We start from the raw sequence: 16,708 nt of genomic DNA on the forward strand, positions 1-16,708 counted from the left end.
GGGCACCACCTCTATATCAGGTATGTATGTATAAATGTATGATGTATATGCTGGGCACCACCTCTATGTCAGGTATGTATGTATAAATGTATGATGTATATGCTGGGCACCACCTCTATGTCAGGTGTGTATGTATTAATGTATGATGTATATGCTGGGCACCACCTCTGTGTCAGCTGTGTATGTATAAATGTATGATGTATATGCTGGGCACCACCTCTATGTCAGGTGTGTATGTATAAATGTATGATGTATATGCTGGGCACCACCTCTATGTCAGGTGTGTATGTATAAATGTATGATGTATATGCTGGGCACCACCTCTGTGTCAGCTGTGTATGTATAAATGTATGATGTATATGCTGGGCACCACCTCTATGTGTCAGGTATGTATGTATTAATGAATGATGCAAATGCTGCGTGTGTGGTATGTGGTAATATGGGATCTGTGGTGAATAGTGGTTAATACTGTCACGCCTGTATTCAGAAAACACAACCTTTAGTAAACGCCAGGGAACAATAAGTCTCGATTATCTGCCGAAATTGATTCCACTGGCCGAAAAGTCAAAATAGTGATGAAACGTATATGAATATTGGTCACTGAAAATCAGCGATGACACCCGGTGTTTGCTGAAACGATAAGCATGTCCTTTAAAAACACACAATCATAGAGGCCAATCAAGGATCATCAAAATGTAATCACATAATATCCTACAAATGCCACAAACATTAAAATACACGAGTTCTTGCCTGGGCTACGTGGGATCGAACTTGAAGATGTATAACTATATGATAAATGCGCTGTAGGATTCTACATTTCAACATGTTATGTCATCCTGTGAACAATCAACAGTGCCCGTGGAGATCCGGGATAGAATAGTTCTTCAGCAACCCATGCTTGCTGTAAAGGGCGAATATCCTTGTCGTAAGCGGCGACTAACGGGAACGGGTGGTCAGATTCGCTGACTTGGCTGATGCATTTCATCGTATCCCAATTGCGTAGATCGATGCTCACGACGCTAATAACTGGATTGCCTGGTCCAGAATCGATTATTTACAGACCGACGTCACATAGCTAGAAAATTGCTGAGTGCGGCGTTAAATAACGAAAACCAAACCATTTAAAAGTCATTGTCATTCCAACAACATCATCTATGTATATGCTGCCATGGTGACGAACTACCGGCAACGAAGCAGAACACCCTGAGTCGGGAGCGCTGACAATATATAGGTCACGTGTAGTTTCCGCTGGTTTCGAGAACTGTAAACAACCGGACACGGTGCTGTTGTACTGCGTTAAGGTAAACACATTTTTCCATAATTTTCACAGTGAGTGAATTATTATACTTTTATTCATTTTGTCATGTTGCAGTCTCCTCCTTGTATAGTGTTTATATTGTGTATGTAATATAATAACTTGATGTGAACGAGTGCAAGGAAGTACAGATGTGTATTTTGTTAAACAGGTTTTTAAAGGCGGCATTAAGATGACAGGACTGTAGGGTATTTATGTGACAGAAGTCCTGTTGTTGCTGTGATGCGACGTCCGGAGTACCGGGTACTTCGGGATCTCTATACACTAAAACTGCGGTTGTCTCTCACTCCCACCCCGGAACTGCCGCGTGTTTACCAGCGTAGAGATCCCAAGTGAGATTTGGGTTGAGGATCGCGACCCTCAAAGACGATGGGCGTGTCTATTGTATGCGTCCACATTATTGACCTTGTATCACTGGTATCGACTTTTGGGCCGTGCCCCCACAAAGCTAGATGCCATCGAGCGTAACGGGTCACAGGGTTATTGTAAATAAAGCGACAAAACCCTTCGCACGTACGTGATTCCCGTGCAACCTTTCGAGTTGAGTAGATTCGTTCAGCTGTGTCATATGGCCCAGTGACGCAGGGGTAGCATTATGCAGATGGCTGTTACAATGAATGCTCGTTCCACCCGTTTCAGTTTTGTGATTTAAAGTGTATACCATTTCTTACTACTTTGTCCCTTGTATGCTGAACTCAGAAAAAAGTTCCTTGATAAATATTATATCCGTTATCGAAGTCTACAGAAATTTGTTACATTAATGTCAAGTAAGAATGTAGTAATAACGAAAAAGATGTCAATGTACATATTGCATACTATGAAGCGAAGAAGTTCAAAATATGTTACCTTTTAAATGTATATACGCCCATTACTATGTAACATGTACTATTGACCTATGGCCTCTCAGTATTGTAAACTCATATATAATTACTCAATTTAGCTGTAAAGAAATGTTATTTGGCATTACCGTTATTACTCTAGTAAATATTGCATCCGTTGTATACTGTTACCGTACACACTCCAATATTACATACATTGCTTTTATTCCCAGATTTAGATTGAAACTGTATTAGGATATTATTATCATTATCTCATTGTATGTCGTTAAATGTAATTTGCATGACATATTGACACAATTGCTTGAATAAACCCTAAGGACCTTACAGTTCTCTCCTATCGTGTTTCAAGGCTAGCCTCAATAACTTATTCCCCATATCGAGGCCTGACAGTTATTTGACTCCAGCAAGGCTGTCTTAAAAGCATGATAACGTCGTCGTCAGTTGACACTCACTGTGTAAAAGGAGGTGAACTAGTTGGACTGACATCAATTCGAGAAATTTATAAATATTTGGTGTTCTGTACATATAAGGGCACAGGTTTTCTTTCCGCAAATGTTCGAATTCTGGACATATAAGGAAAATAATGACATTCATTTACAATTTCTTATGTTTAACAATGTTAAATTCTCAATTCTTTTGACACTTTTGTGTATCTTCCTTGTTCAACATGTAGGCTATGAGAAGAACATCATTCGTGAAAAAGAGTTTCTAAATTTTGGGAGAAGCGATTTTAAAAGATATTGAATTGGGACATTATAATTACATAATACTCAGATTTTGGTGATAATAGAAATATCTCGTTTCATTTATAAATAGGGTTTTTGGTATTAAATACTTTTAGAAACACATTAAAATTGATGTCAGCAGTAGTTTCCAATGTTTTCAAAATACCGGAGAAGATTGAAATGCAGCTTGTGTTAAATGGAAATTGCAAGTCATTATACTGGAGAAATAAATGCCCAAGTATTAGTATTTCGTAGCTACGTCTAAAGCCTTACCGCAATAAAACCATTTCGTCCGTTTTTATATTTTACCGCCATTTTAAAAGAAACCCGACCAATTACCTTCGTTTTTTCCATGTTTACAGTTAAACATGAATTTTCACAGAACGCTTCTAATGCATTAATTTGACGCTGCAACCATTTATGGTACTAGAAATAATTACAATATCATCAGTAAATAGAAACAGGATTTTTTTTAAATGAAATCTGGATGTTATTGTATACCGTCTTGCCACTCATCTTCTATTTTTATGGCTTATTCATTAACAAAAAAAGAAAGGGACTTACAATACAACCTATGGGTTTCACCTAAAGTTCGGTGATGGTGGAAACTCGATTTTTACTGTCAGTTAACACCGTTGCCCCGGTAAGATGATCTATACTACTATACTACTAATCCCCTCAAATCATGGTAATCGTTTACAGGGGAACTCAGAAATCCACCCTGAGGTAGCACCTACAATCATGGCGTCAACAAAGCATGTCTACAACATGAGACACGGACAGCGAGGCCTTGCCTACATAATCAACAACGTCAAGTTCGACAATCTTACAGAAAGGACCGGAAGTGACTTAGATGAGGAGCGACTGACGGAGAGGTTTTCAGCCCTACAGTTCACGGTCAAGACATTCCGTAACCGGAAAAGCACACAGATGGTAGACTTGTTGGACAGAGGTATGATTACAGAGAATGACAATCAACGTAAATGACAGTGAGTGAGTATGATTTTACGCCGCTTTTAGCAATATTCCAGCAATATCACGGCGGGGGACACCAGAAATGGGCTTCACACATTGTACCCTTGTCGGGAATCGAACCCGGGTCTTCGGCGTGACGAGCGAACGCTTAAACCACTAGGCTACCCGACCGCCCCACGTAAATGACAAGAAAATAATAGCAGCATAAGTAATGAAAAACATAAGAAAAGTACAGTGAATGTCTGTTGTTTTATGCCGCTGCGACCTATACTTCAGGTCATTCGTGACCAACTCGTGTCATTTCGGGACTAGCCGAAATGTGACTCGTAGCATATTGGCGAATGATGATCAGAAATACTTCAGGCAAGAACGATAACTCTATTTTTGTTTGTGCCCATTAGTATGCAAGGGTTATAGTAGCTCTCGCTCATTGCCGTTTTGAGAGGAATAAAGCCTGTCTTTGACATATAAATACAAAATTTAAACATTTTGTTTGGGATTTTATAAGCAAACATTGTTCCATAAAAAATGCTTGAAAAAACGGTACTTGAACATGAATGTCCCACTCAGACACAGTATACTGTCTCCGAGCCGACCAGTCTTTGTTTTAGCCCCTTAATGCCGAGCGCCAGGCAGGGTACCAACAAGTACCGCCTTTTAACGTTTTTTGGTATGACGCGAATGGGATCGAACTCACGACCTTCCGCTCTGCGGGTAGACGCTCTATCAACACGGGGGCGGTCGGGTGGAGTTCCAAAGAACATTTACCACCGGCTGATATATTTTCACAATTGCAGCATCAAGAGAGGACCACAGTGACCGCGACTGCTTCGTGTGTGTGATTCTGTCTCACGGGGAGGAGGACAGGATCTACGGTACAGATGGTCCAGTGGAGGTCACCAAACTCTTGGACCCCTTCAAAGGTCATCGTTGTGGATCTCTTGCCGGGAAACCCAAGCTGTTCTTCATTCAGGTACGTTTACGTGACCCCTGAGCAACAGGGCATGAATAAATTACACCCCTTTAGGCATTCGTGACCAACTCTTGTTATTCCGGGACAAGCCGAATAACAACTCGTGCCCATCTCGTGGCCATTGTTGCGACTAGGTTCCGTCTAAGCGCAAACGGGCATAGTTAAAATAATTGTCAACTCGGAGCGTAATGATTCACGTATATTATTACCCCCATATATCATATGTCTTCCAGCTGTTATTTAAAACACATCGGGACTTACGATATTTATACAGCATGATTGAACACATTTAACCCGATCTAGGGTATATACTTAGATGCAAGATATGTGTAAAATCAAACATTATTCCTGAGGGATTCTTTGCCCCAAGTATTTGAAGTCATATGCGCATTCTGATTGGTTGTCGTATTTTCGGGCATATCATTCATCGATAGGGGGACGAGTCTTCTTGCAGGTTACGGAAAGGGGTGAGTGGTGACGAATGCCCTTTAGGATCAATAGACATACTCCCACCTTGAAAAAAGGTTAATCAGTGTCCTGACCTTGACCTCAACCTTCACCTAACCTTGACCCTGTTCAGTAACGTTCAGACATGAATGTCGTGAACGGAACATATAGAAGGGTATCACCTGCCTTGTCCAGGTTTATGTTGTAAACATTATTCACGGCTGACAGCGGTCCATGTTAAATTTGATCCTACTCCGGTGCCAATTGCGACAATGATTCGAACAATTCGAACAATGTTTCAGTTCATGAACGTTTGACATGGACATGGACAGAATTGCCCCACTTCTTCTTGGCAACGAGTTTATCTAATGGTAAAATCGTGTGTACGACATGATGAGTGAGTGCATGAGTGAGTGCGTGAGTGAGTATGGTTTTACGCCGCGTTTGGCAATATTCCAGCAATATCACGGCGGGGGACACCAGAAATGGGCTTCACAAATTGTACCCATGTCAGGAATCGAACCCGGGTCTTCAGCGTGACGAGCGAACGCTTTAACTTCTAGGCTACCCGACCACCCCATAGGCCATGATGAAGAACCCAATTCATTACTCAGCCTGGTTCCCTTGGTATGTTGCGTTGGCGCCCAGTATAGCGCCAGCGCAGCATACCCAGGAAACCATGCTGTTCATTACCCAACTGAATACAGTGTGTGCTCGGGTTGGGTAGCCTAGTGGTTAAAGCCTTCGCTCGTCACGTCTACGCCTAAGAATCGGGTTCGATTCCCCCCATGGGTACAATGTGTGAGCCCCTTTCTGGTTTCCCCCGACGTGATATTGCTGGAATATTGCTTAAAGCGGCGTAATACCTTACTCACTCACAGAGTGTGCCCATTTCTGGTTGAAAGTATATCAAAAGTGATATGTCTGGTATATTTGCGTAAAACAGGTATAAATCCAAACTCAGTAATTCCACCTCTTTGAATCTTAATGGCAGACGTGGGTCCCTAGCCCAGTCGTCTAGGGCGCCGAACAACGCCTAGCAGAGTTGCATCCCTTAGTAATATTAGGATCTGCTGTTTCTTGGTTCGAATGTAAGATTTTCCCTGATTAATTGTAAGTGAGTGACTGAGTTTGGTTTTACGCCGCTTTTAGCAGTACTCAAACAATATCACGGCGGGGGACACCAGAAATGGGCTTCACACCTGTACCTATGTCGGGAATCGAACGCCCTCATTAATAACCCTCAGTAAGCACCATACCCGTTATGGTCGGTTTCACAAAAGTGACAAACGTCTACGTGTACGACGTTTGGCTTCCTCCAACATTAAGATTACAGCTTCGATAACTGAAGTAATTCTCCAATCGGCATAAAAACAGAATCAGTTTCCCATCTCGTATTGCCAGGCCTGTCGGGGGACGGAGCCGGACTACGGTGCGGATGTTCTCAGTGTGAAGGGAGATGGCGATAACGAGGACGTCGATGATGATGTTTTAATCTACAGGATTCCAAGAGAGGCAGACTTCCTCGTCGCATATTCAACTGTCAATGGTACGAGACATAAAGGCCACGTGCAGCTCACACAATGGTGACAATACGCTTTATTGTTTCGTTCAGTCGTTGGTTTCAGTACATGCAGCTTGTTGCTTGCTTGACTTGAATATTTTCAAGTTTGTTGGCATATCTAATGTATTGATATGATAAGATTAATTTGCATTTTAAACAATCTGAGATTCATTATTACTAGGAGCTATTCCAACGTGAAGTGTGTAACTTGACGGCTGGAGATAAAACAAACCGTTTGGATAAGGTTGGACTGTGTTCAAATATACCATTCGAACAAAGAGCAAAAACGTGTCCTGCTAGTAAAACGTCCTCTAGAAAAGGTGTGATAACGATGTGTACACCCACATATATACCCAGCATTCACTCCCGTTCTGATACACCACACTACATATACCCAGCATTTAGTCCCTGTGTGAATCACACACATATATATATCCAGCAGTCAGTCCCGGTGTGATACACCACGCTATATATCCCCAGCATTCAGTCCAGGTGTGATTCACACATATATATATACCAAGCATTCAGTCCAGGTGTGATTCACACATACATATACCAAGCATTCAGTCCAGGTGTGATTCACACACATATATACAAAGTATTCAGTCCAGGTGTGATTCACACATATATATATATACCCAGCATTCAGTCCAGGTGTGATTCACACGTATATATACCCAGCATTCAGTCCAAGTGTGATTCACACATATATATACCCAGCATTCAGTCCAGGTGTGATTCACACATATATATACCCAGCATTCAGTCCTGGTGTGAATCACACACATATATATATATACCAAGCATTCAGTCTAGGTGTGATTCCCCACACTATATATACCCAGCATTTAGTCCCGGTGTGATTCCCCACACTATATATACCCAGCATTCAGTCCCGGTGTGATACACCACATTATATATACCCAGCATTCAGTCCCCGTGTGATACACCACACTACATATACCCAGCATTTAGTCCAGGTGTGATACACCACACTACATATACCCAGCATTCAGTCCCGGTGTGATACACCACACTATATATACCCAACATTTAGTCCCTGTGTGAATCACACATATATATATATCCAGAAGTCAGTCCCGGTGTGATACACCACGCTATATATACCCAGCATTTAGTCCCGGTGTGATTCCCCACACTTTATATACCCAGCATTCAGTCCCGGTGTGATTCACCACACTATATATACCCAGCATTTAGTCCCGGTTTGATTCCCCACACTATATATACCAAGCATTCAGTCCCCGTGTGATACACCACACTACATATACCCAGCATTTAGTCCCGGTGTGATACACCACACTATATATACCCAGCATTCAGTCTCGGTGTGATACACCACACTACATCTACCCAGCATTTAGTCCCGGTGTGATACACCACACTACATATACCCAACATTTAGTCCCTGTGTGAATCACACACATATATATATCCAGCAGTCAGTCCCGGTGTGATACACCACGCTATATATCCCCAGCATTTAGTCCCGGTGTGATTCCCCACACTATATATATACCCAGCATTCAGTCCCGGTGTGATTCCTCACACTATATATACCCAGCATTCAGTCCCGGTGTGATTCACCACACTATATATACCCAGCATTCAGTCCAGGTGTGATTCACACATATATATATATACCCAGCATTCAGTCCCGGTGTGATTCCCCACACTATATATACCCAGCATTCAGTCCTGGTGTGATTCACCACACCATATATACCCAGCATTTAGTCCCTGTGTGAATCACACACATATATATATCCAGCAGTCAGTCCAGGTGTGATACACCACGCTATATATCCCCAGCATTCAGTCCAGGTGTGATTCACACATATATATATACCAAGCATTCAGTCCAGGTGTGATTCACACATACATATACCAAGCATTCAGTCCAGGTGTGATTCACACACATATATACAAAGTATTCAGTCCAGGTGTGATTCACACATATATATATACCCAGCATTCAGTCCAGGTGTGATTCACACGTATATATACCAAGCATTCAGTCCAGGTGTGATTCACACATATATATACCCAACATTCAGTCCTGGTGTGAATCACACACATATATATTTATATACCAAGCATTCAGTCTAGGTGTGATTCCCCACACTATATATACCCAGCATTCAGTCCTGGTGTGATTCCCTACACTATATATACCCAGCATTCAGTCCTGGTGTGATTCCCCACACTATATATACCAAGCATTCAGTCCCGGTGTGATACACCACACTACATATACCCAGCATTTAGTCCCGGTGTGATTCCCCACAGTATATATACCAAGCATTCAGTCTAGGTGTGATTCCCCACACTATATATACCCAGCATTCAGTCCTGGTGTGATTCCCCACACTATATATACCCAGCATTCACTCCCGGTGTGATTCCCCACACTATATATACCCAGCATTCAGTCCCGGTGTGATACACCACACTACATATACCCAGCATTTAGTCCCGGTGTGAATCACACACATATATATATCCATCAGTCAGTCCCGGTGTGATACACCACGCTATATATCCCCAGCATTTAGTCCCAGTGTGATTCCCCACACTATATATACCCAGCATTCAGTCCCGGTGTGATTCCCCACACTATATATACCCAGCATTCAGTCCCGGTGTGATTCCCCACACTATATATACCCAGCATTCAGTCCCGGTGTGATTTCCCACACTATATATACCCAGCATTTAGTTCCAGTGTGATTCCCCACACTTTATATACCCAGCATTCAGTCCCGGTGTGATTCACCACACTATATATACCCAGCATTCAGTCCCGGGGTGATTCACACACATATATATATCCAGCATTTAGTCCCGGTTTGATTCCCCACACTATATATACCAAGCATTCAGTCCCCGTGTACTACACCACACTACATATACCCAGCATTTAGTCCCGGTGTGATTCCCCACACTATATATACCCAGCATTCAGTCCCGGTGTGATACACCACACTATATATACCCAGCATTCAGTCTCGGTGTGATACACCACACTACATCTACCCAGCATTTAGTCCCGGTGTGATACACCACACTACATATACCCAACATTTAGTCCCTGTGTGAATCACACACATATATATATCCAGCAGTCAGTCCCGGTGTGATACACCTCGCTATATATCCCCAGCATTTAGTCCCGGTGTGATTCCCCACACTATATATACCCAGCATTCAGTCCCGGTGTGATTCCCCACACTATATATACCCAGCATTCAGTCCCGGTGTGATTCCCCACACTATATATACCCAGCATTCAGTCCAGGTGTGATTCACACATATATATATATACCCAGCATTCAGTCCCGGTGTGATTCCCCACACTATATATACCCAGCATTCAGTCCTGGTGTGATTCACCACACTATATATACCCAGCATTCAGTCCAGGTGTGATTCACACATATATATATATACCCAGCATTCAGTCCCGGTGTGATACACCACGCTATATATCCCCAGCATTCAGTCCAGGTGTGATTCACACATATATATATATACCAAGCATTCAGTCCAGGTGTGATTCACACATACATATACCAAGCATTCAGTCCAGGTGTGATTCACACACATATATACAAAGTATTCAGTCCAGGTGTGATTCACACATATATATATACCCAGCATTCAGTCCAGGTGTGATTCACACGTATATATACCAAGCATTCAGTCCAGGTTTGATTCACACATATATATACCCAGCATTCAGTCCAGGTGTGATTCACACATATATATACCCAGCATTCAGTCCCGGTGTGAATCACACACATATATATATATACCAAGCATTCAGTCTAGGTGTGATTCCCCACACTATATATACCCAGCATTCTGTCCCGGTGTGATTCCCCACACTATATACCCAACATTTAGTCCCTGTGTGAATCACACACATATATATATCCAGCAGTCAGTCCCGGTGTGATACACCACGCTATATATCCCCAGCATTTAGTCCCAGTGTGATTCCCCACACTATATATACCCAGCATTCAGTCCCGGGGTGATTCACACACATATATATATCCAGCATTTAGTCCCGGTTTGATTCCCCACACTATATATACCCAGCATTCAGTCCCCGTGTGATACACCACACTACATATACCCAGCATTTAGTCCCGGTGTGATTCCCCACACTATATATACCCAGCATTCAGTCCCGGTGTGATACACCACACTATATATACCCAGCATTCAGTCTCGGTGTGATACACCACACTACATCTACCCAGCATTTAGTCCCGGTGTGATACACCACACTACATATACCCAGCATTTAGTCCCGGTGTGAATCACACACATATATATATCCAGCAGTCAGTCCCGGTGTGATACACCACGCTATATATACCAAGCATTTAGTCCCGGTGTGATTCCCCACACTATATATACCCAGCATTCAGTCCCGGTGTGATTCCCCACACTATATATACCCAGCATTCAGTCCCGGTGTGATTCCCCACACTATATATACCCAGCATTCAGTCCAGGTGTGAATCACACACATATATGTATCCAGCAGTCAGTCCCGGTGTGATACACCACGCTATATATCCCCAGCATTCAGTCCAGGTGTGATTCACACATATATATATATACCAAGCATTCAGTCCAGGTGTGATTCACACATACATATACCAAGCATTCAGTCCAGGTGTGATTCACACACATATATACAAAGTATTCAGTCCAGGTGTGATTCACACATATATATATACCCAGCATTCAGTCCAGGTGTGATTCACACGTATATATACCAAGCATTCAGTCCAGGTTTGATTCACACATATATATACCCAGCATTCAGTCCAGGTGTGATTCACACATATATATACCCAGCATTCAGTCCCGGTGTGAATCACACACATATATATATATATACCAAGCATTCAGTCTAGGTGTGATTCCCCACACTATATATACCCAGCATTCTGTCCCGGTGTGATTCCCCACACTATATACCCAACATTTAGTCCCTGTGTGAATCACACACATATATATATCCAGCAGTCAGTCCCGGTGTGATACACCACGCTATATATCCCCAGCATTTAGTCCCGGTGTGATTCCCCACACTATATATACCCAGCATTCAGTCCCGGTGTGATTCACCACACTATATATACCCAGCATTCAGTCCCGGGGTGATTCACACACATATATATATCCAGCATTTAGTCCCGGTTTGATTCCCCACACTATATATACCAAGCATTCAGTCCCCGTGTGATACACCACACTACATATACCCAGCATTTAGTCCCGGTGTGATTCCCCACACTATATATACCCAGCATTCAGTCCCGGTGTGATACACCACACTATATATACCCAGCATTCAGTCTCGGTGTGATACACCACACTACATCTACCCAGCATTTAGTCCCGGTGTGATACACCACACTACATATACCCAGCATTTAGTCCCTGTGTGAATCACACACATATATATATCCAGCAGTCAGTCCCGGTGTGATACACCACGCTATATATCCCCAGCATTTAGTCCCGGTGTGATTCCCCACACTATATATACCCAGCATTCAGTCCCGGTGTGATTCCCCACACTATATATACCCAGCATTCAGTCCCGGTGTGATACACCACACTATATATACCCAGCATTCAGTCCCGGTGTGATACACCACACTACATATACCCAGCATTTAGTCCCTGTGTGAATCACACACATATATATATCCAGCAGTCAGTCCCGGTGTGATACACCACGCTATATATCCCCAGCATTTAGTCCCGGTGTGATTCCCCACACTATATATACCCAGCATTCAGTCCCGGTGTGATTCACCACACTATATATACCCAGCATTCAGTCCAGGTGTGATTCACACATATAAATATATACCCAGCATTCAGTCCCGGTGTGATTCCCCACACTATATATACCCAGCATTCAGTCCCGGTGTGATTCACCACACTATATATACCCAGCATTCATTCCAGGTGTGATTCACACATATAAATATATACCCAGCATTCAGTCCCGGTGTGATTCCCCACACTATATATACCCAGCATTCAGTCCCGATGTGATTCCCCACACTATATATACCCAGCATTCAGTCCCGGGGTGATTCACACATATATATACCCAGCATTCAGTCCCGGGATGATTCACACATATATATACCCAGCATTCAGTCCCGGGGTGATTCACACATATATATACCCAGCATTCAGTCCCGGGGTGATTCACACATATATTTACCCAGCATTCAGTCCCAGGATGATTCACACATATATATACCCTGCATTCAGTCCCGGGGTGATTCACACATATATATACCCAGCATTCAGTCCAGGTGTGATTCACACATATATATACCCAGCATTCAGTCCCGGGGTGATTCACACATATATATACCCAGCATTCAGTCCCGGGGTGATTCACACATATATATACCCAGCATTCAGTCCCGGGGTGATTCACACATATATATATACCCAGCATTCAGTCCCGGGATGATTCACACATATATAACCCAGCATTCAGTCCCGGGATGATTCACACATATATATACCCAGCATTCAGTCCCGGGATGATTCACACATATATTGTTTTCATCCAAGCTTTCAGTCACTGTACGACACACCTCTTCTTGAAGCTGTTGTTGTTGCAGTTCATTCAGGGCGTGCAGTTTAACGCGAAAAACGGATGCAGTATGTCATCATGGAAAATGTTAGAGACGTTACATACGTATCAACCATAACAATCGAACCTGTTGATACCGGAAGTTCCGGGACTCGTCAATGCTAACCAGAAATCAAATGATTCCCATTGTTTCATTACATTTTCCGCCCTGTGAGGTGAGGTGAAATGGGGTCTAACGTCGCGTCCAAGATTATTGCACTTATATAGCGACGTGCATGCACGTGTGTGTTTGCGTGTGTGTGGCTGCTTGTACTATTCCGGACTGATAACGATTTATAGTTCTAGCTCACTGAGATACCATGCCGCAGTTTAACATGAATACCCCACTCAGACACACTTTACTGACTCCGAGCCGATAAGTCCTTGTTTTAGCCCCTAAATGCCGAGCGCCAGACAGGGTAACAACAAGTACCATCTTTTAACGTCTTTTGGTATGACGCGGCCGGGGATCGAACCCCGGACCTTCCGCTCTCCGGGCGGACGCTCTACCACTAGACCACGGAGGCGGTCTTTCTGACCTGTGAAGATCCGGGTTAGAATAGTCTTCAGCAACCCAAGCATGCCGTAAAAGGTGACTATGCTCGTCGTAAGAGGCGACTAACGGGATCGGGTGGTCAGGCTCACTGTCTTGGTTGATACATGTCATCGTATCCCAATTGCGTGGATGTGATGGCAATCACTGGATTGTCTGGTCCAGACTCGATTATTTCTTTACAGACCGCCGTCATATAGCTGGAATTTTGCCGAGTGCGGCGTTAAACAACAAACAAACATTACATGTTCCCCAACAGCCAGTCATTTCTCTAACGTGTAAAGCCCGTGTTTTAAACTGTATAAATAATATTGTTATGCCCAAATATGTTTTTAAACATAACCTCACCTCTTCCGTGTTATTTGTACAGGTTTTAAGTCATGGCGCAACACACGAAAAGGTTCCTGGTTCATACTGGCGTTATGCAAGGTGCTCGAGGAACACGGGACGACCCTTGACCTGATGACCATGATGACCCGGGTCAACCACATAGTCGCCCATGATTATTCTGCAAAGGATTTGGCAACGACAAAAAAACAAATTCCATGTATAACTTCAATGCTGACCAAGGATTTATTTTTTCATCCCAAATAAACGTGACCTGTCATTAACCAACAGGATACTTATCTCGCCCCGTGGTGAATTAATGCAACCAGTCTGTGGAGGAATTCTCACACTGACGGTTTGTTGATTGAGTATGGTTTTAGGCCGCTTTTAGGCCACCCAATCCACCCATGACATGTATGATGCATGCGAATGTGTTGACGAGGCGTTTGATACGATGCTCCTGTTTCTAGATTAAAGAAATAATCATTTATCATTGTATATGATAGCATTATGTATAATCCAAAAGTTATTAAAATATATACAAAAATGCAAAAGTAACTGATCTTGAGCGAGTTTGGTGTACGCCGCTTTTGGCATCGAACTCAAAATTCTTTTCTTTGCAGTTGAGTGTGTACATGTCCCAATTCAATTGAAGGTGGGTCCCTTAGGACCTTGAGTTTGTAAAATTTAAATGTAAACATTCCTATTTTCCCCAAGGGACCTTTTGTAATCTGTGCAGCAATATCGGCATTCGGGACACCATAAATGAGTTTCACAATTTGTTACTAAGTGGGAAATCGAACCCGGGACTTCTCGGCAGTGAAGAGCGAACGCATTTACCACTAGGCTACCCAGGCGCCCTTTTTGTAATGCTGAAATTCATTTATAAAATGCTAAGCTATTTTTTTTTTAAAATCTTCAGTCATCAGCCATATTACAATCCAATCTTCAGAAAAATCGGCGAACCGTGTATTGCCGGTAGCAGAAGCCATAGCGTTTTCTTGCTGATGAAGTCAATATTCATAACGTGACAGGTAAATAGGTATCACGTGACGTGTCGATACTCGAGCACACAAAGGTGATGAGATTCAGCATGACACTACTGCCACAGGCTATTTGCATATCACGTGACCGGATTTCCCCATTTGTAAACAAACAGGCTTATTCTGAAATCAGAAGAGACTGGCCCAATACAAGCCTTTCGGCGCACTTTATATATTATTTGGAATAGTTATATAGATATGCCATTTCAACTGCGACAGCGGGGTGCATATCGTTATCTTTCTATATCAAAGTGACCGTAGGGCTCCAATGACAGCACGTTGAGCCGAACTACCAATGTAAACAGGTGAGGTGAAATGGGGTTTAACGTCGCGTCCAAGATTATTGCACGTGTGTGTGTGTGTATGTGTGTGTGTGGCTGCTTGTACTAGTCCGGACTGATGCCGATTTATAGTGCTAGCTCACTGAGATACCATGCCGCAGTTTAACATGAATACCCCACTCAGACACAGTATACTGACTCCGAGCCGACCAGTCCTTGTTTTAGCCCCTTAATGCCGAGCGCCAGAGAGGGTAACAACAAGTACCATCTTTTAACGTCTTTTGGTATGACGCGGTCGGGGATCGAACCCCGGACCTTCCGCTGTCCGGGCGGACGCTCTACCATTAGACCACGGAGGCGGTCCAATGTAAACAGAGGATAACTTCGCAAATGGAAATAGTTTTTGACGTTAGTAGAGAGAAAGTATTACTTTCTCTCTACTGACGTTTTAGGATATTTCTCAGTGAAACTAAATCATTCTATGACATGTTTATCTCAATGTGTAGACTCGTCAAAAATGAAAAGTTGAAAAACATACACATGCTGGCCCGTGGCAGAGGTTTTTGTTTTTTGGTTTGTTTGTTTTTGACGCTGCACTCAGCAGTATTACAGCTATACGACGGTGGTCTGTAAATAATCGAGTCTGGGCCAGAAAATCCAGTGATTAATATCATGAGCATCGATCCACGCAATTGGGATACGATGACATGTATCAATCAAGTCAGCGAGTCAGACCGCCTTATCCCGCGAGGACGACCCAGGAAAAACAATGACAGGGAAGATCGTGCTCTCGTACGCCAAGCCAGACGAAGCCCAAAGTCTACTTGTACACAGCTGCGACATGGATGGCATCCATACAACAGAGTGTCCATCAGGCCCATCAGACGACGCCTAAATTCTGCAGGATTAAGAGCAAGACGACCAATCAGACGTCCACTCCTCACAATTCAGCACCGC

At 43.1% G+C, this 16,708-nt stretch overlaps 1 protein-coding gene across 1 annotated transcript; it reads left to right on the forward strand.

Annotated features, from left to right (window-relative positions):
* The first annotated feature begins 1,225 nt into the window (after positions 1 to 1,225).
* LOC139468819 (caspase-3-like) lies at positions 1,226 to 14,914 on the forward strand. The gene is made up of 5 exons (XM_071250961.1): positions 1,226 to 1,301; positions 3,582 to 3,831; positions 4,652 to 4,827; positions 6,679 to 6,823; positions 14,471 to 14,914. Exons 2-5 carry the CDS (start codon positions 3,621 to 3,623, stop codon positions 14,692 to 14,694), a joined length of 756 nt encoding a protein of 251 aa, XP_071107062.1. The 5' UTR covers positions 1,226 to 1,301; positions 3,582 to 3,620; the 3' UTR covers positions 14,695 to 14,914.
* The last annotated feature ends 1,794 nt before the right edge of the window (positions 14,915 to 16,708 follow it).

The sequence above is a fragment of the Haliotis cracherodii genome, unplaced genomic scaffold, assembly GCF_022045235.1.
Source record: "Haliotis cracherodii isolate W230 unplaced genomic scaffold, xgHalCrac1.p SCAF_2, whole genome shotgun sequence".
Taxonomy (NCBI): domain Eukaryota; kingdom Metazoa; phylum Mollusca; class Gastropoda; order Lepetellida; family Haliotidae; genus Haliotis; species Haliotis cracherodii.